General features: G+C 39.8%; 1 protein-coding gene across 2 annotated transcripts in view; it reads right to left on the reverse strand.

The window, feature by feature from the left end:
* Positions 1-11542: 11542 nt before the first annotated feature.
* The window catches only part of COMMD1 (copper metabolism domain containing 1), a 72485-nt gene continuing 58819 nt past the window's right edge, over positions 11543-25208 (reverse strand). The window contains exons 3-4 of one of the 2 annotated variants that reach the window (XR_002826891.1): positions 19412-19486; positions 11624-11758 (exon numbers count right to left, since the gene is read on the reverse strand). Coding sequence is in view for 1 of the 2 variants with exons in the window: in XM_014446932.2 (XP_014302418.1) it covers positions 11651-11758 (108 nt within the window). In the remaining variant the exon portion in view is untranslated. Of the gene's footprint in view, positions 11759-19411; positions 19487-25208 lie in introns of both variants that reach the window. The other variant, XM_014446932.2, reaches the window with a different exon arrangement.

A 25208-nucleotide genomic window follows, 5' to 3' on the forward strand; every position in this document is an offset into this window, starting at 1 on the left:
GGGGGCTCCTCATGGGCGCCTGGCACCTGAGTACGGGGGCTTCCCCGGCACGCAAGCCCTGGCATCCTGGGGGAGGGTAGGAGAGGGAGCGAGAGTGAGCTCGGTGGACACCCCACATTCTCACCGCACCTCTGTCCCTGTCATCCCCACTCCCAGGTAGCCAGCGAGAGGTTGCAGCCCCCCCGCCAAGCGCCGTGGGAGGTTGGTTGCTACCACCCACCCCCAGTTCCCCATCCCGGTCCAAGGCCAGGTTCTGATTGGGCGATCAGGACCTGCCGGCTGCTGGTCGCCACCTGCGGTCATTGGTCACCAATGTCTGCCATGTTCCGCACCGCCCCCTTGTGGTCAGCACACATCATAGCAAGTGGTCAAATGCCCAGTTGAGGGGACAATTTGCATACTAGGCTTTTATTATATATGATTTCTATTTTGTTATTTTGTTAATTAGATTCCACATATAAGTGAAATCATATGGTATTTGTCTTTCTCTGACTGGCTTATTTCACTTAGCATAATACTCTCCAGGTCCATCCACACCATCACAAAAGATAAGATTTCCTTATTTTTTACAGCCGAGTAGTATTCCATTGTGTAAATGTACTATAGCTTTTTTATACACTCATCTACCAATGGGCACTTGGGCTGCTTCCAAATCTTGGCTATTGTAAATAACTCTGCAATGAACATATGAGTGCATAGTTTGTTGGGTTTTTTTATTGAATAGGAAGGGCTGGTGTATGTATTCTCTTAAAAAAAAAAATCCAGTGACCTAAGTAATCCCAACAGAAGTGAGGATCAATAAGATGCTTGTGAAAAAAATGACAAATAGGCTGACTGAGCCAAAATACAATTTATTTTGTCCACAGTAATTACCTTGTTGTAGTATTACTGGTATGCACATGTGTGTTAAATGGACCCTACCACAATGTTAAACAACTACGTATCAAATTTTATGTACACAATGTGTGCTTTTCTTTCTCAGTCCCAGTCCTTAATGGATATGTTATATAGCAGGTGCTCAATAAAATTTGGGAATATTCCTCCAGTTTCATTCTCTAGAAAAGATTGAAAACTCCTTGATGGACAATGTTTCCAAACTACATGAAGGGCTCCTACAAATCAATAAGAAAAAGAAGAATAACACGAAAAGATAAACAGGCAAAGGCTATGGACCCTTTCACAGAAGAGGGAATAAAAATAGAGACAATGAAAAGATGCTCAACCTCACTGATGATTGGGAAATGCCAGGCAAAAGGAGATACCATTTTTGAATAATTACATTAGCAAAAAGGTATACTATCAAGATACTTTCATACACTGTTTGTGAAAAGTATAAGTTGGCTGGGCTACCTTAGAGGGCTATTTGCCAATATCTATTTGCATCCTGAATTTAAAGGATTCTGGGCTCTGTGCTGGAGCCAGTTCATATCAGCTTTCAAGAGCCAGTTGTGTGTATCTTTTTTCAACTCCAAGTTTATTTTAGTAAGGTCACATTAGTAGTTTGAAATCAACCATGGTGAGGCTGATTTCACAATGGACATGGACAACTGCCACAAATCAGCCCCTACCCCCTTTTTTTGAAGACTGGTTATTAAACATTTATCATATCCTATAGGGTATTTGTCAGAGTCCAGAACCTAAAAAAGTACATAACTCAAGATAGAGCAATTCTTGTTTCCTAAGATATATTTGCACATGTATACAGGGAGGTGTGTGCAAGGATGTTCACTGCAGCATTGTTTGCAATGAGGAAAAACTGGAAACAACCTAAAAAAATCCACTGATAGGGAATTAAAAACACACACCTAAATTATGTGCCTGGAATACTATGCAGCAGTTGAAAGAAATGAAAAAAAATTATGCACACACACTGATGGAAGGAAAAATTTCTTTACCTACTTAGGTGTGACTGGGAAAATAACTGACAATGGACAGATTAACAGGAAAATAAAAATATTACCCATGCAGGACCAACGTATAATAAGGTGGCAGGGGAAGGGAGGAAGATTGGGAAATCATAGGACGGAAGGTTCTGGTGATTCCTGCTTCCTCAGTTTTTGCAGAATGTCCCAGTGCTTCAGGTCAGTGTTCCCTGACTGAGACATGAGGGATGAGGGGGTGAGTGCTAGCCACCGACTAGTAAAGCTCCATTCTTATCAGATGAGGGACATTCAGATGAGATTTCTTTTAGAATCTTCTATAGCTCAGATATTTCCACTCTGAAGTATTCTCTATGCCAGTTTGGTGGGCTGTTGGTCTCTGCAGTACTAATTTGGAAAAATCTCAAGACATATCGTTAAGGGGAAAAGCAATTTGCAGGACAATACAATAGGACTGTACATATGTTACAGGAGTACCTAAAACAATACAGTAAATATGGGCATATATGCAAGTTGGTAAAAATCATTTAAAAATCTGGAAGGAGATACACTCAAAGTAATCACAAAGGTTACTGCTGGGGAAAAAGAGGCACAAACCAGGATAGACAGTATCCTATAAAATAAAAACTAATATGCTAAGTGTCCAGTCGTCAGTTCAACCAATCAAAGCATAATATGCTAATGATATGCTAAGGTTGCTCAGCTGCTCGCTATGACGTGCACTGATCACCAGGGGGCAGACGCTCCATCTGGTAGGTTAGCTTGCTGCTGGGATCTGGCCAATAAGGTCTGAGCGAGACAGGACAAACATGCCCTGGAGCCCTCCTATGGTCCATCCCAAGCTGGCCAACCTCCTGCATTCCTCCCCAGCCCCAATCGTGCACCAGTGGGGTCCCTCAGCCTGGCCTGCGCCCTCTCGGACCCCTCAGGGGATATCAGAGAACCAGTTTCGGCCCAATCCCGCAGGCTAGGCCGAGGGACCCCATTAGTGCATGAATTCGTGCACCAGGCCTCTAGTTAGTGATAAGGGACTTTAGCCTTAATTGTAAGGTTTAAATGCTTCTCAAGGACAATGTATCCATGTATTATTTGTGTCAAGTTAAAAACAAACCAAAACAACCTCTTGAAGACAGAAATGTCCATAAGCTTCCACCCAAAATGCTCCCGGAATGGTAGGCACCCTCTTACTCTGGGCCTCCGAGGCAGCCCCACACCTCTCTCAAGACACTCTGAAACCTTTATGGGATATCAGGCCTGATTAAAACCCTTAATGGCCCCAGAGAAGCACTGAAAAGATAAAGATTCTCCTTCTTTATCTGCATTTAAATTCAAAATAAAAAATACTATGAAAGTAAAAAAAATCCTACAAAGTTCTGATTTTTTTCTATGACTGTGGTGATATTTTTGATATTTGAACATTTTTAAATCTCTCAAGAATGCTGGCTTAGCTAAAAGCATGTGCTTAATTTTAATTAACTGGGTATTTTAGCACCTGGCAATACAAGAATGAAAAATGGAACAAGTCATCAGCAATCTTCACAGTCCTTCTCCAAAACAAGGATAAGATAAAAGAATGAAAGGCAAGGACAAGAATTTAATCACTACTTGTCTCATCAAACCAGCTCCTTAACAAGCCATGCACACAGTTAATTGGCTAAACATCCAGGTGCAAAACTAGGTGTGGCCTTTGATCTACAAAGAATGGCTCCATGGTTACTCAGCAACCACCTCTCTCCCAGAGCTCTTGCAAGACAACAGGGACTTGCTGGGTCTCGCCCCTCTGGCAATGATTTGAGGGCTGCTTGCCCACGGGGACTGCAAGTTGATTCTTCCAGAGTCAGGTCCCCAGTGAGGAGATTTCTCCAGCTCTTTAGAGACCTTCAGAATCAAATTCCCTTAGCTTTTCAATAACTGCTCCCTATGTGAAAGGGGAGAGGGAAAGGAACTGTTTGTTAAACTGTTGCATTATTCTTGCCCATTTATTAAAATTACAAGCATAAGCTTTGATGAAGAGAAGGATCAGCTTTTACCACCTGTCTCAGCAAGGGAAGTGGGCGGGTCTGTTAAATCTCCTACTAGCTGCTCCTGGACCCAGATTATCTGGTTATTTATTACTTACTGTTTTTACTTTACTTCTTCCTGATAGTGGGGGAAAATATTTTTCTCTAAATTCCCTATGTACCATATTGAAGTGGGGGTACACTATCCATCAAATGGCTACATCTATGGTTTAATGGATCATACAGTAACTTCCGGAGTGACTTGTTTTCTTCAAGCTCAGAAGGGATCTGGGAAAAGGCATTTCCTTGGTCTATGAGGTCTGAAGTCAGGTGTTCCCTCTATGCCCAAAGGATTTGGCACCTTACTTCTAGCCCCGACCCTGGCCAGCCAATCCAGGTCAGACTGGGACCCCAGAGAAGACTGAACGTTACATGGCCCACCTGCTTGCCTGTGCCATTCTTTGGCTGATAAGATACTGGTTGCTAGCTAATATAAACCCTTTAGGCAAAGTTTAGTTGTGTGTCGAGTAATAACCCTTTAAGTCTTCCATGCTGAACTCTGTTTTGAGGAAAAGTAGGAGGGAATTTTTTTTTAAGAGTTCTTATTCCTTTCTGCAAACTGCTTGGAGCATGTGAGCATGAACTGGAGGATGTGAGCATGAATTTCATGAGCTAATAAGACAGACTATGCTCACTCTCTCTTCCCTTTCCAGACTCTAGCGGCTAGAGTCTAGCCCCTGGGGATTCTCTTCAGGAGGCAGGTAAGCGACCCTAGAAAGAACAGCAAACCTCACCTTCCTTCCCAGTCAAGCCAGAACGGGCTCCCAGCTCTGCCAGGGGAGCTACAGAAACTTTCTGGCCTCAACTCCCCAGGGAAGGAGGGAGCACTGGGGTTTGTTCAGTTGCACAGTTCCACGTCCATTAGCAGTCATAGGTTCTCTTACTCCAGCTATGTTTAGCTTTGTTTGACTGTCTTCCATGGGAACACAACTTTTCCCAGCTCTCCGTTCCTAACAATTTATCACCAAGGACTTGAGCCCCAGATGATGAGCCAGATGTCATCTGGGTTTGTAAACATTCACCAAGAGAACAGAGAGGCCCCTTCCATGAAGAAGGGTGACCCCACTCATTTCTGGAAATGTGTTCCTTTTCTACCTCCAGATCCAAAGACATACCCCTCTATCCTTCCCAAGCTCATCTGATTTTAAAAGCTTTTGCTTAAAATACTGTAAAAATGATGTATGGTATCAGGTGGATACTAGAATTCTTTGGGGGGGGGGGAGGGTCACTTCATAAGATACATAAATATCTAATCACTATGTTGTACATTTGAAACTAGTATAATATTTTGTCAATTATAATTGGAAAATAAATTCTTTGTAAAAACTGGAGGGGGGAAGAAGAAATAAGCTTTGACGTAAAACCTTTTCTGATGACTCCTGCCCCTCTGACCTTTGTCTATGCTGAAACTCTCACAGCAGTTGTAGCTTAAACCATTCCATTTAGCAATCTATTTGGCTAGTGACTTGTACTGCTCGTAAACTGCTTCATGGTTACTGGTTTCAGTTTCCTAAGGAGACAGCTCCTAACAGCAGTAATGATGACAATAGCAGCAGCCACAGCAAACATTTATAAATGGCTAACTCTGTGCAGATATTATTTCCCACACGCCAACTCATTTTATTTCCCCAGTATCCTACTGTGGTATGCACTACTGCATTATCACCTTATTTTTTTTATAACTGAAGAAGCTGAGGCACAAAGATGTTAAATAAGTTGCCCAAGGTTGCAAACTAGTAAATAAAGGAGCTAGGACTTAACCCAAGTTGAAGAGCCCTTGGGTCTTTAAAAGATGTCTTTTAGATTATCTCCTAAATCCTATTTACTCCGTCCGAAGTACCTGCCCTGTGAATTAGGTTTATCATCCCTATTTTCAGATGAGAAAACTAAACTGAGGTCACACAGCCAGGGCCCTGTGGAGAGCTGTGATACAAATCTAGATCTGATGCTTCCTTTATCCCCCACTTACATGGAAACCATGATTTGATTAATACCCAACTCAATCATCATATCTCTCTGATGCTCACCTCATGCACAGTGATAGAGGCATTTGCAATCAGGGGGAGGAGAAAGGATAAAGATGTATGAGATGAGCTCCCTACCCTCAAGGAGTTCACAGTCCTGGAGGAAACAGATGGCAGAGAGGAGGTACTTGCACTGACACGTTGTACCTGCTGTGATGGCAGCTGTGAAAGTTCAGCAGGCACAAAGGGATGAGGTCGGAGAATCCCTGGATTGGCGCGTAGGAAAGTGAACTTAGACTTTTTGTCAAGTTTTTAACTCAAGGTTTTGTGATAAAAAAGATTTTGTGATAGAGTCTGTTGACCAGAAAATTCAACTAAGAGCACCCTGAGTATGTGGGTTCATTAAGTTTCTGCTATGAATAATAACATCCTCCAAATACATTATAAAGTGTTGCTAGCCCTAACTGGTTTGGCCCAGTGGATAGCGCATCGGCCTGAGGACTAAAGGGTCCCAGGTTCGATTCCGGTCAAGGGCATGTACCTTGGTTGCGGGCACATCCCCAGTAGGGGGTGTGCAGGAGGCAGCTGATCAATGCTTCTCTCTCATCGATGTTTCTAACTCTCTATCCCTATCCTTCCTCTCTGTAAAAAATCAATAAAATATATTTTAAAAAATAAAAAATAAATACAGTGTTGCTATTTCCTAGGTTGCCCCTGGTTCTATAAGGAGCAGGAAGAGGTGGTCACAGAATGCTGTCTGGGAATTCTAGAAACTCCTGACACAGTGGAAAAATTCAGTGAGTGTGTGTGTGTGTGTGTGTGTGTGTGTGTGTGTTTTGGGGGGAAACAGAATCCAAGCTTTTACTGGATTCTTTAAGTCATAAAGTGTCATACAAAAGTTAAGAACCACTACCATGATACTTTGAAGATATACCTGAACATATAACTATATAAATATATATGCACACACATACACATGTTTAAATACACATACACACACACACGTATTTTTGTATGCATAGAAAGTGTCTGGAAGGAAACATACCAAACTGTTAACAGCAACCGTTTGTTGTTATTTTTTAAGCAGAAGATAAGGGAGACTCATTTTTGCTCCATACTGTTCTGTACTGATTTAACAATTAAATAATTATTAATAATTTTAATGAGTATGTATTACCTTTATAATTAAAATGTAAAAAAATTTCTTATCTCTGTATTATAGCATTGTAGGTAGACCATGTGGAGAAAACCATAATAGTGAGGAAGTAGCTGTTACAGACTTTACTAGAAACATTGTTACAATGAATTAATTGGTAAGAGTGATGCTATATTTAGCAAGCTTGGGTCGTGGTTGTCCAGGTAGGATCATGATAAACTGCTGCCTACTTGGGTACCGTGGATGGCCAGGAAGCCCTGTATGACAGCAGAGTCACCTTGCACATGGCACCCAGAGATGGACAGTGAGGCCAAGGCCATCGGGAACAGCATCAGACTTTACTAAAAGCATCGGCAACCTCTGCACTGATACAGGTTTACATGAATGCAGGTTGCAAGTCCCCCAAGGTCACATATGCATACAAAATCATCACTGTAGGAACTGTCATCATCTAAACACAATGAGCAAGGACACATATTTTTTACAAGCACGCATTATTCTTTTGGGGGATCTGGCAGGTAGAACATGGAACTGGAAGACATCTCTTTCTGACCATGGCCTAGTACAAGTCCTCTGCCCTGTCTGTCCAGATGTTTCTCCATTTTCACAAAACAATAAAATAGCTTCTACGAAAGCCTGAAAATCAATCATTCTGAGATCAGTGCCAAATCTTTATCATGGTTCTAAAAATATCCAGAATATGAATCATATGAAGTCCCCAAATTTATTTTTATTTTTAACATAAAAAGAGTATAATAACAGCATTAAAGATTTTAACTACTTTCACCTTTCAGTCTAAATTTCTTTTAAACTAACAGTTTAATCTCTTATTCTAGTTATGCTATCAAATCCTTATTATCCCCCTTTTCATTTCTCCCAGCCTACATCCTGTGAATCAACAAAACTTTAAACCCAACACCAGTAGCAAACAAAACTAGCTGAGAACAGGTTAAAAAAAAAAAAGAAAGAAAGAAACAAAAGGCCTAATTATAGTCCTTGGTGAGCATATGATATAAATACCCATATTTTGCTACCTGCTCATGTATAGGTTTAGTATTTTATTCTGATAGGATATGTAGTGAACTTGTAACTTATGTCACTTGGTACCATTATCTGACAAGAAGCAGGCATAGGCAGGTTCCTTTGTAACAAAGGCTAGCTCAGTCCAGCATAGAGTTGCGATGCTATAAGAGACAATTATGGCCAATCCCAGACAAGGGAGAATTCACTACACTTAGATAAAAATTGCTATTTTTCCAATTTTGAGGTAAAAACTATATACTTTGCAACTCGAATTAAGCTAATTATGTTCTATTTGGGTTTTCTCTTCTGCTGAATAATTCACCATCTAAAACATTTGAAAACCTTGATTAGAAAGTTGGACAGCTAAGAATCATAAGGTAGCAATTGTCCCACAAAGGCCCATCCTTCCAACATCCTGTTCTTTTAGGAAAACATCCACTCATTTCTGAGCTGATTCTAGAAGGCTTCCTTCTATATCCTTGTCCCTTTACTGGTCTAGATATTTATTGTGCACTCCCCCTCCCCCCCCAAAAAAATACTTTCTAACTTTCTGTTTAACATTTATTTTCATTTAATTTCTATTTATATTCTGTATTCCAAAGTTTCACTCAGGTCTAAAAAAAGAACTTCAGTAACTAATAGCTAATGGCAGGTCTTTAGATTCCAGGTACTCAATGTCATTCTTGGCTTTTCATTTAGGGGCTGTTCATCCTTCTTGCATTTAGGGCAGAATAACTTAAACTAAATTTTAAAATGCTGTCATTCTTTTTGAATCATCATTGAAATAAGACCCGGGGAAGAGAGAATTATATAAAGGAAAGGGGAGGATAAAATGGTGGAATTTAAGCCTTCACTGATGAGTTGATAAGAACCAGAGCTCCCAAGGAAAGCCAGCACTGAGGATCAGGCCAATCCTTCGCTTCTTATCAACGTGAAACTACTGAAGTCTGGAGTTTCTGTCTGACTTTTTTCTGAAAGCAACTCTTGGCTTTTGCCTGGACTGTTTCTAAACAGACGAGTAGTTAGAGTGCTTTTTGCTAAGCAAGGACAATTTCTACAAGGCCTAATTCAGGCTGAGGATTATTTTTACTTTGCCCCATATTTCCTGAACTCAAAATAAAGTGGTTTTAACCTAGGATTACAGAGGTAGGAAACTTGGTGGGGTCTGCTGGGACCCTTATGCCAGTTTTCTCCTTCCCTGGTCCTTTCCCCAGAGAGATGTCCTGGTTTAAGTATGTGTCCCTTGCAAAAATTTACAAAAACTAGTCCCAGAAAATACAAAAACAGATAATATCCAATTAGGCAAGAAGAGGAGTATTTTATTCTCATACTTTCTTAGAGGGAATATAAACTGATATAACCTTTCTGTAAAGAATCTGCCAGCATTTACTAAAGTCTTAAAAACAGACTGTTCCACTTCCAGGAATTCATTCAGGGAACATCAACTCTTCTCCCAGTTCTAGCCTTCTTTCTATTATCTCTCTAGATTAGGATGATGAGTCATTTAACTGTTCTTAGTATGTTCTGTATTTTCACAATCTATAATAATAAAAGGGTAATATGCTAATTAGACCAGAAGTCCTTCCAGATGACTTTCCAGATGAAGCTGGATGAAGCCAGACAAGCCAGGGCTGCGAGGGCCAAGCCCCTTACATGAATTTCGTGCATCGGGCCTCTAGTAGACTAATAAACATATACGCCGTCAGTAATCAGAACTAAAACAATCACTGGTAAGTATAAAACATAGGCAAACACACCCTGTCCAAAGCCACTTGCATTAAAAAATGCTTAGTGTTAACCTCAACAACCAGTTTCTTTTATGATAATGATGGTGAACAACTCAGTGGAAGTGAATAGTTGCCCCAACGACCTAGGTGTGGTTGGGGGACACAATAAAGAAGCCTATGCCCACCACTGTGGGTGCTGCTTTCATAGGATGATCTACACAGAGCTCTCCCTCCCTGTGGGTCTGTGGACTGGTCCTTTAGGCTTCCACAAACTTTCATTGGAATGTAAGTTAATACTAATGTGGTAGCTACAGTTCTTCCTTCCAAAGACATCTGGAATCTCATTATCTAGTGAAATATTGTTGACCTTCATTTTATAGCAGGAGACATTATCTAATTCTTCTGGGTCACATGACGGTAGCCCTGGGAACAGAGAGCAAGTTTTAATAGTTCGTTGGCCAAACCACATTACCCTACTATTTCAAGATGTTTTCTGAAGAGTCCACAGGGGCTACATTTAAAACCTTCTGGTTATTGTTTGCTAACTGCTGGGATGGTTTTAATCAGGGAGGAAGCCAGTATTTTCAGCATGGGTGTTGGGAAGAACTCCTAAAAAACGTCTCCAAATTGATTTAGGAGAAAATGCTTAACAGAAGAGGACTTATTCCTGCCCTGGAATAAACTCATTAGAACTGATATATGATGTAACCACAGACCAAGAGAACTACACTTTTTTTTTAACACATTATATCCCAAAGGCAACTGAGTTCCTAAAGTTTATCAATAACAGGTTACAAAACCTGTTCAACAGGGACCATCGCTTTCATATACTGGTTGACAGCTTCCTCCTCTTAGAATGACCTTGGTGTTTTGTACAACTTCTCTACTAGGATCTAGTTTTTTTAAAGACATTTTCTTTCTTTTTTTAAAATATGTTTTTATTGATTTTAGAGAAAGAAGGGAGAGGGGATAAAAGCATCATCACTGAGAGAGGAACACTGATTGGCTGCCTCCTGCACGCCTCCTACTGGGGAATGAGCCCACAACCCGGGCATGTGTCCTGACTGGGAATCAAACCAGTGACCTCTTGGTACATGGGCCGATGCTCAACCACTGAGCCACATCGGCTGGGCTGAAGATATTTTCTTGAAGAGATTTTAGTTGATGACTCAAGTAAAGTTTTCTAGGTAAAGAACCTCACATTACCTCCAGTGACATTTTTCTCTTCCCACAGTCCTGACTTGAGGGTGAAGGAGTCCCTTTGTGATAAGATCAGTTTATTTCTAGGTTCTAAAAAATCCCATGTTTCTCAGTAGCTCAGATCAAATCAGATCCCCCAGATTTGGGTAGAACTAATTCAAATACCTGAATCAGTTCCAGAAGCATCTCTGGTTTTATTATCAAGGGTCAGCAAATCTCTGGGCCTCAGCTCAAGATACACAGTATTTGGTCAGCCTTGTATTTGTTTGTATAAAATGTTTTCTAATTCTTGTATAATTTATTATGTATATATTCCTAAAATCTTACTCAGGAACAAACCACCATAATATGGGTTTCTAAAGTTGACCCCAGCCAACCTGAATCCAAGTCTCTGGGGATAGGGTTCTAGACACCTCCTTTTTTAAAAAAAATGCTGTTACAAGTGCCTCTACATGCTGAAGTATAAGAGCCTTTGCAGTAGAACAACTGTAAGAGTAAATGGAAAAAATAAGTCCCAGCAAGCAGAGGCAGGCAAATTTGAATTTGAGGATTTAATACTAATGGGTGAATAATATTAAAAAACAAAAACAAAACAAAAAACAGGTCATGAACACCTTTGCTTCAACAAGTCCATTTTCAGCTAGGCTGGCTGCATCAGTGTGCTGATACTTTCTTCTACCTCTGAGAGCTTCTTCAGAACTTGGTTGACCTCAGCCTCATCAAATTCCAAACACAGAAATTCAGATTCCTGGAAAACATAAAAGGGTGTTTTAGCTACAAGAGACTCTCAAGATAGCCAAGGCTCTGGATCTGGTGTGACCCAACTCCAAAGGCCTGGGGCCCTTACCCAGCAAGCCTGGCTCAAGCCTCTATATCCCTAAATGATATTTTACCCAGCACAGCAAATCCAGCACAATGCCCTAAAACAAACTACTTTTCTGAGGTGTTTCATAAGTGGTAAAGAGGTATTTAAATGTCAGATGTTCTCATTAGGAGGTGTGTGAGAAGCTCTTCTCATCTGTCATCATACTTGATCCCTTAATAATTTTTAAGGTAAGTACTAAATATTGCTATTTTATAGATGACCCTGGGGCACAGAGAGGTTAACCTGCATCACAAAACCAGAAAAAGGAAGAATCAGATTGTGAACTCCAAAGTCCATGCTGTCTCCACAGCACCTGGAGTATAAAATAAAAGGAGGATTTGGATTGGCTGTGTTACCCTGGGACTAGGGCTAATTTGGATCTAGTGGTTGTACTAGAAATTGTGACAAGTGGTGACCAATTGCTTGGGAAACATCAATCAGATCATTGAAAGATAACCAGATCTTGAAACAGCTGTAAATATTTCTAGGGCTTTTCTACTTGTTGCAAGCTGGCTCTCCCCAGATTTCCCTCAAACACATTTCCTTTCATCACTGGTAGGATCAGTCAATCAACCCTAGATTAGGTAGACATCAAAGACAAAGGCCTCTGAAGTATGGTGACAGAAATTTCATGAGCACTAAACAAATCCTAGGTTTGCACTGTCTTGAGAGACAAGGGCAAATTATATATCCAAGAGTAACTATGTTCAAGACTCTTAAGAACAATAGTCATGTAATTTTAAAGTAGTATGAATTATTAGAATCATATAATCCAACTGTCTTATTGTTTAGATAATGAAATCGAAGCCCCAGGCATATTAAATGACATGCCTATTGTCTGTCTCTCAGTTGATGGCAGAACCACAGATCAGTGATCTTCTCTACATTTTCCTCTGTAAATACTATGGCATTTCCCAAAGTGGCAGGTAAAAGAAGACCACAGCCTCTTCAGAAGGAAGGAGTCATTCTGTCATCAGCTAGAAGAACCTTCAGCAGTTGATTTTGAAAAAGTACCTTCGCTGCTGCTAAGCTGCTGTGCTGAGTCTATACTGATGGCATTGAACAATCCCCCAGGAAAAATGAACGCAGAGGAAAATAAGGGGCCTCTCAGATGAAAGTCTCCCAAAGGAAGGGAAGGTAGCTTTCCCTGACAAAAGGGAACTTTCTCCTCAAACATGTATTTGAATAGGAGAGGGGTATAGTCTCATATGTGAGCTTAGAAACTACCAGGTTTTCATTTAGTTGAAAGCAAAAACCAATTTTTAAAAAAAGAAGGAAGCCCTAACGGTTTGGCTCAGTGGATAGAGCGTCAGCCTGCGGACTGAAGGGTCCCAGGTTTGATTCCGGTCAAGGGCATGTACCTTGGTTGCGGGCACATCCCCAGTAGGGGGTGTGCAGGAGGCAGCTAATTGATGTTTCTCTCTCATCGATGTTTCTAACTCTCTATCCCTCTCCCTTCCTCTCAGTAAAAAATCATAAAATATATAAAAAATAAATAAAATAAAATAAAGAAAGGAAGCCAGCTGTGTTTTGAGCTTCAGGAGGAGCAAATTTATAGCAAATTAAGCTGTTCAGCTGGCTACATTAAAGAACAGGCCTCAGATTTGAAAGCCTCTTATTCTTCATTCAGTTTTACTGAGATCTTTAGTTGACTTTAAAACATTTTTTAACATCTGGCTTTTGAACCAATGGTCTAGAAACTAATAACTAGCAGAGTCTAACATACATATTTAGGAAACTGGCAGAAAAGATGATGTATTCCCTGTTTCACCTCAGAGAAAGTTCGTTACAATGATAAATCACCTGGTTTTCCATTTATGTGGGAAGAGATTATCAAGGACAATGATCATAGAGACAGGAATATGTAAGCAGAGTTTATTAGTAGCCAGGATCTTTTCTGATCAGGGTCATTAATTTGTTGTAGGTTTTAGTATTCACATTATTTTTTATTAACCCTCTTAAGTATTATTGAAACTCAGCTTATTTATTTTAATATATTTTTATTGATTTCAGAGAGGAAGGGAGAGGAAGAGAGAGAGAGAAACATCAGTGGTGAGAGAGAGTCATTGATCAGCTGCCTCCTGCAAACCCCACACTGGGGATCAAATCCACAACCTGGGCATGTGCCCTGACAGGGAATCGAACCATGACCTCCTGGTTCATGACTCAACCAATGAGCCATGTTCAGTTTATTTTTAAAGGAAATCAAATACTGAAGAAAAACAGCAGGCTAGATAAAGAAAAGTCAAAAGTCAGTGTGGCTTGGTGGTTGAGTGTCAACCTATGAACCAAGAGGTCACAGTTTGATTCCCTGTCAGGGCACATGTCCGGGTTTCGGGCTCGATCCCCAGTGTAGTGTGTGCAGGAGGCAGCCGATCAATGATTCTCTCTCATCACTGTTGTTTCTATCTCTCTCTTCTCCTTTCCTCTCTGAAATCAATAAAAATATTTTTTTTAAATAGTAAAATAAATATTTTCTATCCTCTCCCAACCTTCACCTCTCACCCCTTGAAACAATGAACACTAAAGTCTTAGAAAGACATATAACCCTACCTGACTCAAAGAAACAACTAACCTGAAATTGTATTATCAATGCCTAGCTTCATCTAGTTATGCTATCAATATCTTATCAGGAATTCAAGAGCCTTTAACCTGGGGCTTAACATATGGGTCTTTTTTCAAATTTCACATTTGACTGGAGTACTCTACCAAAAGTACATCAAATGCACTTGAAAAATATCTTTAGAAATGCAGGTAATGTTTATTAAGCCTGAGGCAGAAAGTACAAAGCAATCTGAAACACCTTTTTTTTTTTTTTTTTCAAAGTCCTCCACTCTGATCTGGACCTAACTGATCATAATAATGAGAGATAACAAGACTAAATTCTGGTATTTAAATATCTGAGTAAAGAGTTAGAATTGTTTCTTTTCAGTAGAATTTAGATACAGCATGGGGTAAAGTCAGAAAGTGGTTAGCAGATGAATAAGCAAGCACATCATTAGTAAGACTATGTATTTTGTGATCATGGAGAATATGGCATTGTATTAAACACAAGGTTTCAAATAATTATTTTAAATTAGAAAAGAAAGCAAAGGCAAAATATTCAAATAGTCTCTCCAAGTGCAAAAACTATAAAATTCTAAGAGGTGATCCTTGAGAGGCCAACCTACCCAAACCAACAACAACAACAAAAATCAAGCTAGCTTTAATGACTTCCAGACAAGGACATTTCACAGGTTCCTAAGGAACTCCTTTCCCAGGTAACCACTCTAACATTCTAACAAGGAAACTCTTACTTGTGAAGCCTAGGTCTTTAATGTTTTAGCTGAAACTCATTTCCTATCAGGGTCAAAGAATATAACTGATTATTCATTTATCTATACTAATAAAAGGCCTGTGGCCGTGACTCCATAGCGCAGACCAACCAAAGACTGGTCACCAGGAGGCTGCGTGTGCAGTGAAGCGCCCGCAGGTGGCCAGGGCTGCATGCGAGGCAGGGCGCATTCGGGTAGGTGGGGACTTGACTCTGGATCCCATGTCCCACCTAGCGCCGTGGGAGTCAGTCTAGGTCTCGAGCGATATCACACACTGGGCCTCTAGTATAATAATAATTAAGCAAGTGTTTGGTTTTCCCCTTCTACACACTAAGTAACCTCTTTGTGTAGGATGTCCATTTAGATGACTTCTTTATCTGGGCCCATAAGCGTTCTTTGTTAAACAATACTACAGTGATAAAATGCTAAAAAAAAAAATAGAAAATAAAAAAGGACTACAATTTATTAAATAGAATCATTGAGTAGAATTATTCAGAATAAATTCAACATAAAACAAAATAGAAATCCTATAACCTATGCTCTATATCCTTATTATTTTCCATGCAAAATTTTCACAAAGCTTTATTCCCAATTTATTGGCCATATTTAGCATTATAATACAACTTTGGCAATTTCTAACATGCTGTAGTTTCCTTAAAATTCTAAAGTTGGGGGATGGAGGGTGAGAGTGAAAACAGGTGCCTTAGGATCCTGCTAAACTGATACTGACTCAGGTAGACCAGACTTCATAAGGCTTATTCCTAGTTTTTCTTTTGTTACTGGGAACGTGGCTCTCGGTTCTTGGGTTCAACAAAGAAAGAATTCAGAGCCAAGAACTCTAGTGTATGAAGTTTATTTAGCAAGCAAAGCAAAAGCACACTTGAAGAGAAGAAAAGAGTGGGCTGCTCAGAAAGCTGCCTTGGCCTTTTAGAAAGAAAGTCAGAGGCAGAAAAAGTGATCCAGATGGTCTGTGTGACTCAGGGAACAAGTTACAGTGGCAAAAGAAGGAGCTTAGGAGAAAGAAAGCAAAGACCCACACCTGAAAGAAGGGGCAGGGAGTAGAGAGGTTTAGACACAGGTGTTCAAGAGATGAGGGAGGGAGGGAGGGAGAGAGAGAGAGAGAGAGAGAGAAAGAGAGAGAGAGAGAGAGAGAGAGAGAAAGGCAGGAATTTTAGGGAGATCTCAGGGGAGGATCTCAACAGGATATTCATCAGCTTATCAGGTATGTCTTTAATATGATGATACATCAAAATGAACATATAGGATCAGGGCCACAGTCTCTACTGATTGATTGGCGCTAGGGTAGGGGTCATTAGTCATTGCATCCAATCCTGATGTCAGCCATAGTCATTGCTTCATCTGATTTTGCTGCTTTTCTAGGCCTGGAGCTGAGACACAACTGAGGACTAGATGTTATCTCTAGTTTGACCAAAATTCTGTCTCCGTGGTTTACAGACCCAAAGCTTTGTTCCTAAGATTATCTGATGCTGATCAGAACCTCATGGTCCTGAGGACTTAATGCTTAAGGGAGTGGTTGAGCAACAGAGAAGGAGGCAGGTGAGTCAGTGTGTAAGGCTGGGGCCAGTCTGAATCAGCTGTCTCAGTTTCCCCATTCCACTTCCCAAGGAATTTTCCTAGCTTCTTACTATCCTGCCTGTTTTATTTATTGATAGACTCTTGGCTGAGAAAAACTTTAGCATAAGGCCTATCCCCCTGTTTGGGCTGTCACTTCATAAACCTAAATTAACCCTCTGCCACTGCAGCTCTGCCACTCTGTCTTCTGTGTTTAACTGGAGAGAGAACAAGAACATGCAGCAAAGGTCAAACAAAACTGGCAATGGCTTCCCAAACATCAATTATATAACAAATAAGATACCCAATAGCTTTGAACATTGCCCACCAGAGACGTTCCAAACATCTTCATAAGTAAACCTGTGCTCACCACTCATATTTCCTGTGGCTTTCTCAGAATTATCATTGATACTGTTCCCTGACTCCTTCAGGAGACCTCAAAACAGCTTCTCTGTGGCAGAGGATCTTCCAAGTTCCTTCCTAAGGAACGATTTTCCCAAAATTAAAATTTTATAGTTCCCTGAAAACTGTGCTGATTACTCTCCACTTGTCTTTTCATATCTATTCTCCACCCTTCTCTGCTTTGTTCTATTCCCCGTGAAGCTGTTCTCTAAGATTGTGTCACCCTCTTGTTTTCTGGCTTATAGTTGGGTTCAGGCAAGAAGAGAGAGAGGTCAGGATATTTACGCCCCAACCCCCAACTCCTTCTCCCGTACCATTTCCAATATTTGCTATGTGGGGGTAGTGTTTCTTCATTTCTCACTTTACTTTCTGGCAACAATCACTACTTCAACAATAGCAGTAACAACTGTGGAAGATGAGATTTCATTGAAACATTTGCATCAAAGATCTTGATACCAAAAACATGGTCTCATCTCTAAGGATAACCTGTTCTTATATACTATATCTAGAACTATGGATAGGTTAGCTGTAGTTTAAAACAATACTTCATCTGACTGGTTTGACTCAGTAGTTGAGCATCAACTTATGAATCAGGTCACAGTTCGATTCCAGTCAGGGCTTGATCCCCAGTGTGGGACATGCAGAAGGCAGCCGATCAATTATTCTCATCATTGACATTTCTATCACTCTCTCCCTCCTTCTTCCTCTCTGAAGTCAATAAAAAAAAATTTAATTTAAAACAATATTTCAAAAAAGAAAACTTATGATTTATAATCTTTTTTAAAATCTTTCAACAAAAATTTTTAACAATACATATTATAACCAATGGTCCTTACTAGGCCATTTTTATCCTAAGGAAATCCTCATTTCAAATATAATAGCTGACAAATCATACATCTACTGTGTAAAGTACAGGGTAATCCAATTTTTTAACAGGGGAAAAAATGTACTGTAAATCACAAAGCAAATCATCCCACTGATGATTGAGCAAGTCAATTAAAAGGACTCACCCCAAAACTCAATAGGTGTCCATAATGTTCTAAGAACAATTGGGACTAAAAGAATTCACTCTAATAAATGAAAAGGCAATGCCCAGGCCCTAGATGGTTTGCTCAGTGGTTAGACTGCCGTCACTAAGACCAACGGGTCTTGGATTTGATTCGCAGTCAAGAGCACTTATCTCGGTTGCAGGCTTGATCCCAGGCCCTGGTGGGGGTGGAGGGGTGTGCGGGAGGCAGCCAATCGATATGTCTCTCTCACATCGATGTTTCTCTCTCTCTCTCCCCCCCTCCTCCCTCCCTTCCACTCTCTCTAAACATCAATGGAAAAATATCTTCAGGTGAGGATTAAAAAAAAAGGACTTCTTATTCCAAATATTTCTTTTCCTTTAGTAACAAGGACTACTGTTCTCAACCTAGACATCTTTAAAACATAAATACTCTCAGGAGAAATATTACAAAAAGTTATTAACACCTTTCTGTTACTTAAATCAGGAGACTTATTTTCTTCCAGGAAGAATGAACCCAAGTAGCCTGCCTTAAAATACATGGTACTACCATAAGAGGTATAAGTGGGGCAAAAATATAAAAGAACTAGGAAAGTACCAAAGGCAAACCCTTTCCCTGACCCCATAACCCATATCAGATGCACAGATCCACAGGCGAAGTATATTAAGTAACTCAGATCCCTGACCCATACTCTCCATGCCTTTCAAATCACCTGATCAAAGAAATTGCCAGGCACCAGGAAAACCTAGGGAATCTTACAAAGGGAGCATTAGCAAGATAATTTCAATGAAAACCAAAGGTTGAATTTACACACACACACAAACATACTCTTCTGCTGCTGTGCTTTCATTTTTATCTGCAGACTCAGGGCCTGTGAGCCAACAAGGCAATAAGATTAAAGAACACGGTCCACTCAAAGTTGTTTGAATTTCTAAGACAGAAAGTAAGAGTATGCCAAGAACAGGACCCTGAGATTCTTTTGGTTTAGGTTTCTTAGCTGGAAAAAAAGCTAGAGCCATGACTTAGAAGAAAAATATACATGCCTGTACTGCCAATGTATGGCTAAAAGGAATATGAATTTTGGCCCAAGCAATCCTGACTTGTTTCTGAAAGGGAGAAAATAGTTTGATTTTGCAAGAATGAGTGGTTCTTTTGTGGGATGAATGATGTACTGCTAAACTAAGACCATCACTATTCTTCTCTCCCCCCCCCCCCCGCCCCGCCCAAGATTTCAAAACAACCTGATATATACTCTGATCCCCATTACAGGCCAGTGGATAATGAAAGGTAGAGGACCATCAATCTTCATTTTAACACTAGGAGAAAAAAAGAGAGAGAGAGAGACCCACAGATTAGTTCCAATTATGCAAAGACCAGAATTCCCAGCTCTTTGATTTAACCTACCGCCTGCTAACTATTCACATCTGCCTCTGAATTTGGACAGTTTCAAACATAATTAGTGTAGTACATGTAACAGAGTAGAATGGCAACAAATTAAAAATGCCTGATTTTATGCTGATTTACATAAACACCAGGAGTTAAGCATTTACAAAGGTATGTAGAAACACCCTACGAAAGAAAAGAAATGGAGCCAAGTTATATAAACACAAAAAGCTCAACAATTGGCTGTTTCCTATGTTTTTCAAAACATTGTGCTCCAATTCATTTTCCAACTTTTTTGATTTTCAGCAGGGTATAATGTTTAGCTATTAAGATTTCTGTATTTTGAAAAACTTTGGCTAAAAAAATATTTGGGTAGAAAACTATTTTTAGGTGCTCTGGTTGGATCCACAGGAAATCATACTAGCTTTTGGCTGAGTAGATCTAGTTTCCATGTGAAAATGGACAAAGAACCAGAGGAACAATGCTAAACAGCTGAAAAGGCAAATCACACTGAAGGAGGGATAATTTTCACTTAAATCTTAGAGAAACCAAATGACAAAACTCTAGCGCTTTAAAAAAAAGTGTGTTGCTAATTTTCAAACTGGGGCCCCTCCTCATTCCTGATGAGGTATATTCCAGAGGAAACTCATTTGCAAACAACTTTGACAAACAAACTAAAATATATTTGCATGACAGAAATAGAGAAAATGGGGGAAAAAGCAAAACTCATCCAGAGTTCCTTGTTTAGGCAATACCATTGGTCAGGCAGGAACAAAGTATGCAATAGCACCCCCTTTCTAAGGGGTTCTTGATAATCTACAGATTAAGATGGAGGAAACATCTTAGCATATCCAATAAAAAGACAGGAGTGCAGCAATGAATGGTAAACTCCTTGGCAGAGGAGGAAGACAGAAGCAGTACTAATCAAACCAATTCTGGGATTGCAGATTTTCTCCAACAAGAGAGATCACCAACTTGCTCTGCCAACAGCACTATCTCTCAGTTCACAGCTTTCTTGATGTGGTTTCTTTCAAGTCAATAATGACAGCATAATTAAGCAGAAATAGGTGTAGTGAGAAAGCAGCATTTCCCTTGGCCCTTCTCTGGAGGAAACAAATAGGTAAAGAGGGCAATGGTGGAAATGACCAAGGGTAGGACTTTCAAATTCAAAAAACACTAATTTGGGGGAGGAGGGGTGATTTTTAATGATTTTTTTCTGAGGTTATGGGGAAAGCAGCCTAATTTTGTTGTGTTTCCAACAAATTTCAAATATAGTTACATTCTGAGGTAATACTAGGGGTTGGGACTTTAATATATGAATTTGCAAAGGACACAATTCAGTCCATACAACCCCCAATGCTTGGAGGATAGTCTGTCAAGCATTTGTTAAGTATTTGCAGATAATGATGATGATGATGATAACGACGACGACGATCTCACACATGATTCTAGGCTTGCTGTTCATATTATACAGAAAAGAATTTCTAATAGTCCAAAAACAAGAAAACAGACATATACAAAAACTATCTGAGGATTGCTCAGGTATGCCAGTCCAATTTGGCAGAAGACATATCACTGAACTTGATTTTGAAATGTCATTTAATCTATGGGGGCTACCAAAATAAAAGCTGCCAGGAAAAGGACTGGAAAATGGTTAAAAAAGAAATCTCTCATAACCCTCACTCTCAGAGCCTCTTATGCACCTTGCTGCCATGCTATGTCCCAACATCCAGCCCTGAAGACTGACTCAGGGTCTAGCACACCATTTTGTGATAGAATATGGGAATGAGGGAAGGAGAAAGAATTTGTAGTTATTGCATGAAGTTAGTCACTAGCCTCTCTAGCTCAAATAACTTACAATAAACTTCTGGGGGAGGCAGAAGAGAGTAGATTGCATCTTTACTATATGGGATTGAATTCCAGTATCACTTAAGTTGCTGAGCCTTTGTTCACATTCAATACTCATCCCTCACATTAATCCTGTGCTTCATAGTTAAAGCACTCACATGCATGACCTCGCTTGATCCTTAGAACAGCTCTGTGAACTAGAAAGAGTCCAAGTCAGGGATAAGTTCCTTTAAACAACTGTAGAAGTGACAGCCCTTTTCAATTTGACCTAAGGCAGATCTTTTTAGCTATATTTGGCAAGAAGACTGTCAGATAATGCAATGGATTTTTATATACTGCTGATCCAATTTATATAGGAAAAGAGTACACAAAATCTAGAAACTAGAGATTAAAAGTTCAGGCATTTGCAAAAGATGGAGCAGGTAGTCAGGTCCTAACTGAAGAAGAAATAGACTTTCTTATTTTGGCCACCATTTAATCAATAGAATTTGGAAGCAGTGGAGGGAATAGAAAAGTTTGAAGGGATGCAAGGATCATCTCTAGACCCTGGGGGAAAATGACATGCCACAATTTTTTAAGTCAGTCTGGAAGACAGGAGAAGGAGAGATTGTGGGAAAAGTGTGACAAATCTGAAGGCATAAGCAAATTCAGAGGAATATAGAAATTACAATAATGGTAGTATTAATAGCAATGATAACTAACAATGGCAAAGGTTTATTGAACACATTAAAGATGCCAAGCATTACTCTAAGTACTTTACATGCATCACTTCATGTTGGTGAGGATAATTTTATCCCACTTTACAGATAACGAAAGTGAAGAAGGATGATCAACTTGTGTAAGGCCACACAGGTGGTAAGTGGCAGAGCCAGTTTTAAACCCAGGCTTGTCTCATTCGAGTTTGAGCCCTTACCCATTTCATAATCCTGATTCATAGTCATATGTAACATAAACATCATCATAGTCACGGAGTACCCACATGTGAAAGTTATTCTAGGATTCAGTTAACTTTAACAAGACTCAAAGAAAAGCTGAGTGCTGATAGTATGATTACCCCAAGTCAACCTAAAGTATCCTATATAAACATCTGGATAGGCAATAATTATACCCTGGTTGCATAGAAAGATTTTCAGCTTTAAGTGTAATGAGATGGCATCACAACTAAGTTAATATGTGCATGTGATCCAGGCAGAGAAGCATATCATAAAGAGACTAATTTCTTATTCTGAGGCAAGATAGACCTTTTATTCCTTCTCTCTTTCTGTGTGTTGGGGGGTGGGGGGAGAGAGATAGGGAGGATTCAGTTATATATATATAATTTCCCCATCACCAGGAGAGGTGGAGGCAAACTTTTCCTTTGTTGTTCTACAGACTAATGTGTGGAACTCCCTGAACGAGACTCTTCTCCCATTAACCCACATCATAGTCGCAGAACCAAAATACTTTGCTTAAACTGGGGATTCTTTCCATTAATAATCAGAAGGAATTCCTAATTCTACCTTGTTATCTAACCCAAGAACACCAAATTATTCAACTTGAGAAAAATCACATCAGCATTCATAAGAACTTTTGGGATACAAAAAAGATAAATACATTAAATTGTGAGTTTAAATCTTTACAGCCCACATCTATTCTCTGGCCAAGCCAAGTGTAAACAGGAATAGGTGGAGTAAAGGGAAAGAAAGCTCTTGATAATGCCCAAAATAGCAAAGTTACTTTACAAGCTAGTTACTTTATAGAATGCCAATTTGGGTTTGTCTGATGTTTCCTAATGATTAGATTCTATGTGTGTGCACATGCCTAATCTATTCACTAGTTCCTATCCCCAGTGATTAGTGAACACGGGCTTTGAAATCATACAAACTTAAATTCAAATCTAAATAAAAACTCTACCACTTTTGAGCTGTGAGACTGTCTAGGTTTTAGTTTCCTAATTTGTGAAATAGTGATTTAACTGGTAAGGTTGCTGAGAAGATTTAATGAATGAGATAATGTATCTAAAGCAACTTAACGCAGTTTTTTGGGAGTGGGTAAAAGTGTATTTTACACCTTCCTGATTTAACCACAGTATCTCATACCAGCAACATTAAAATATTAGTTGGTTAAGCAGCATCTCTATTTACTTTCTCAAAGGGAAAAATAAATATTTCATTCTGCCTATAGCAATCCAATCTGGCTGAAGTCCTTCATTGCCAATCAGAAACTGCCTCCAGGTATCCTGCTGCTGCATGGACTAGCCCAAGAAGAACACAGCCACTGGCGAGCGAAAGAATACCAGAGGTGCTACAGTGAGCGCGTTCCTTCCTGCAGAGCTCTCGCAGAGACACTGGCCAGTGCAGTGGGTGGAAGAGTATGACAAAGGTACCAAACACAAAGAAGACTCCAAACTACAGCCACCAAGAATGTGAACGTGCCCAGGCAACATGGCTTAGTGGTTGAGCATCAACCTATGAATCAGAAGGTCACAGTTCAATTCTTGGTCAGGGCACATGCCTGGGTTATGGGTTCAATCCCCAATGGGGGGCATGCAGGAGGCAGCCAATCAATGATTCTCTCATCATTGATGTTTCTCTCTCTCCCTCTCTCCCTTCCTCTCTGAAATCAATAAAAAAAAAATTTTTTTTTTTAAAGAATGTGAATGTGTTTCAGGGACTGATGATGAGTACTCTAACTAAAAGCAGGGGCAGGGTCTCAGGTGCAAGCCATCACTGTCAATCCTAAGAAAGAAGAGAATACTCAAATCAAGCAATTTTCTTATAGTCAAATTGAGAGATAAAATATTCAACAATAACACTGAAAAATCAGGAAGTCCATAGTTAAAATGCCATTCATACTTTATTTCCATAATTTCCTTGCCCATAGCAAGAAAACAAGGGAGTTGGTATGCAGAGCATTTCCAATCTATTGTTTCAATATGATAATATCCTCCTGTTGAAGAAAAAAAACATAGGCCCAAATGGTGTCACTCCTATAAAAGCCTATGATTTAACACCTGATTTAATTGCAGCTTCAACCTCTCCCAGAAATGTAATCTTAATCAACCAGTATAGAATTCTTGGGTCAAAAAACCAGTAAAGTTCTATATCCCATAAAAATAAGAGGCAATTTTCATAATGAAAGTCCTCCAAAATCTCTATCCCCAAACAAAAGATGTCTGCCAGAAAATAATCCTTTCTTTTCTTTTGTCAATAGCTCCCTAGCCCCATCCTTCTTCCCATAAAAATCTTCTATTTTGTACAACCCTCAGAGAGCCCTTCTAGTGGCCTGATGGGATGCTGCAGGATTCATGAATCACTTAATTAAAGTCAATTAACTCTTCAAATTTACTCAGCCGAATTTCATCTTTAAACATTCTCTACATTCTCTTAGAATACATCAATAAAATTATTCTATTTATGTTAAACCAATCCTCTATGTCAGAAATTAAAACAAACCCCCTCTCCCTCCCCCCAAAAAAAGGCCTGGCCGGTTTGGCTCAGTGGATAGAGCGTTGGCCTGTGGACCAAAGGGTCCCAGGTTCAATTGCGGTCAGGGGCACGTACCTTGGTTGCAGGCTCCTCAGACCCTGGCCCTGGTCGGAGGCAACCAATCAATGTGTTTCTCTCACATCGATGTTTCTCTCTGTCTTTCCCTCTCTCTTCCACTCTCCCTAAAAATCAATGGAAAAATATCCTCGGGTGAGGATTAACAAAACAAACAATTTTTTTAAAAAAGGATTATATTAGCTGTACCAATTCTTCTAAATACAGAAGTACAAACTCACTTTTGAGATTTTGAGTCTAATTTCATCGGGTCTTTTTATGTTAT

This window comes from Myotis lucifugus, unplaced genomic scaffold (assembly GCF_000147115.1).
Source record: "Myotis lucifugus unplaced genomic scaffold, Myoluc2.0 scaffold_6, whole genome shotgun sequence".
Lineage (NCBI taxonomy): Eukaryota > Metazoa > Chordata > Mammalia > Chiroptera > Vespertilionidae > Myotis > Myotis lucifugus.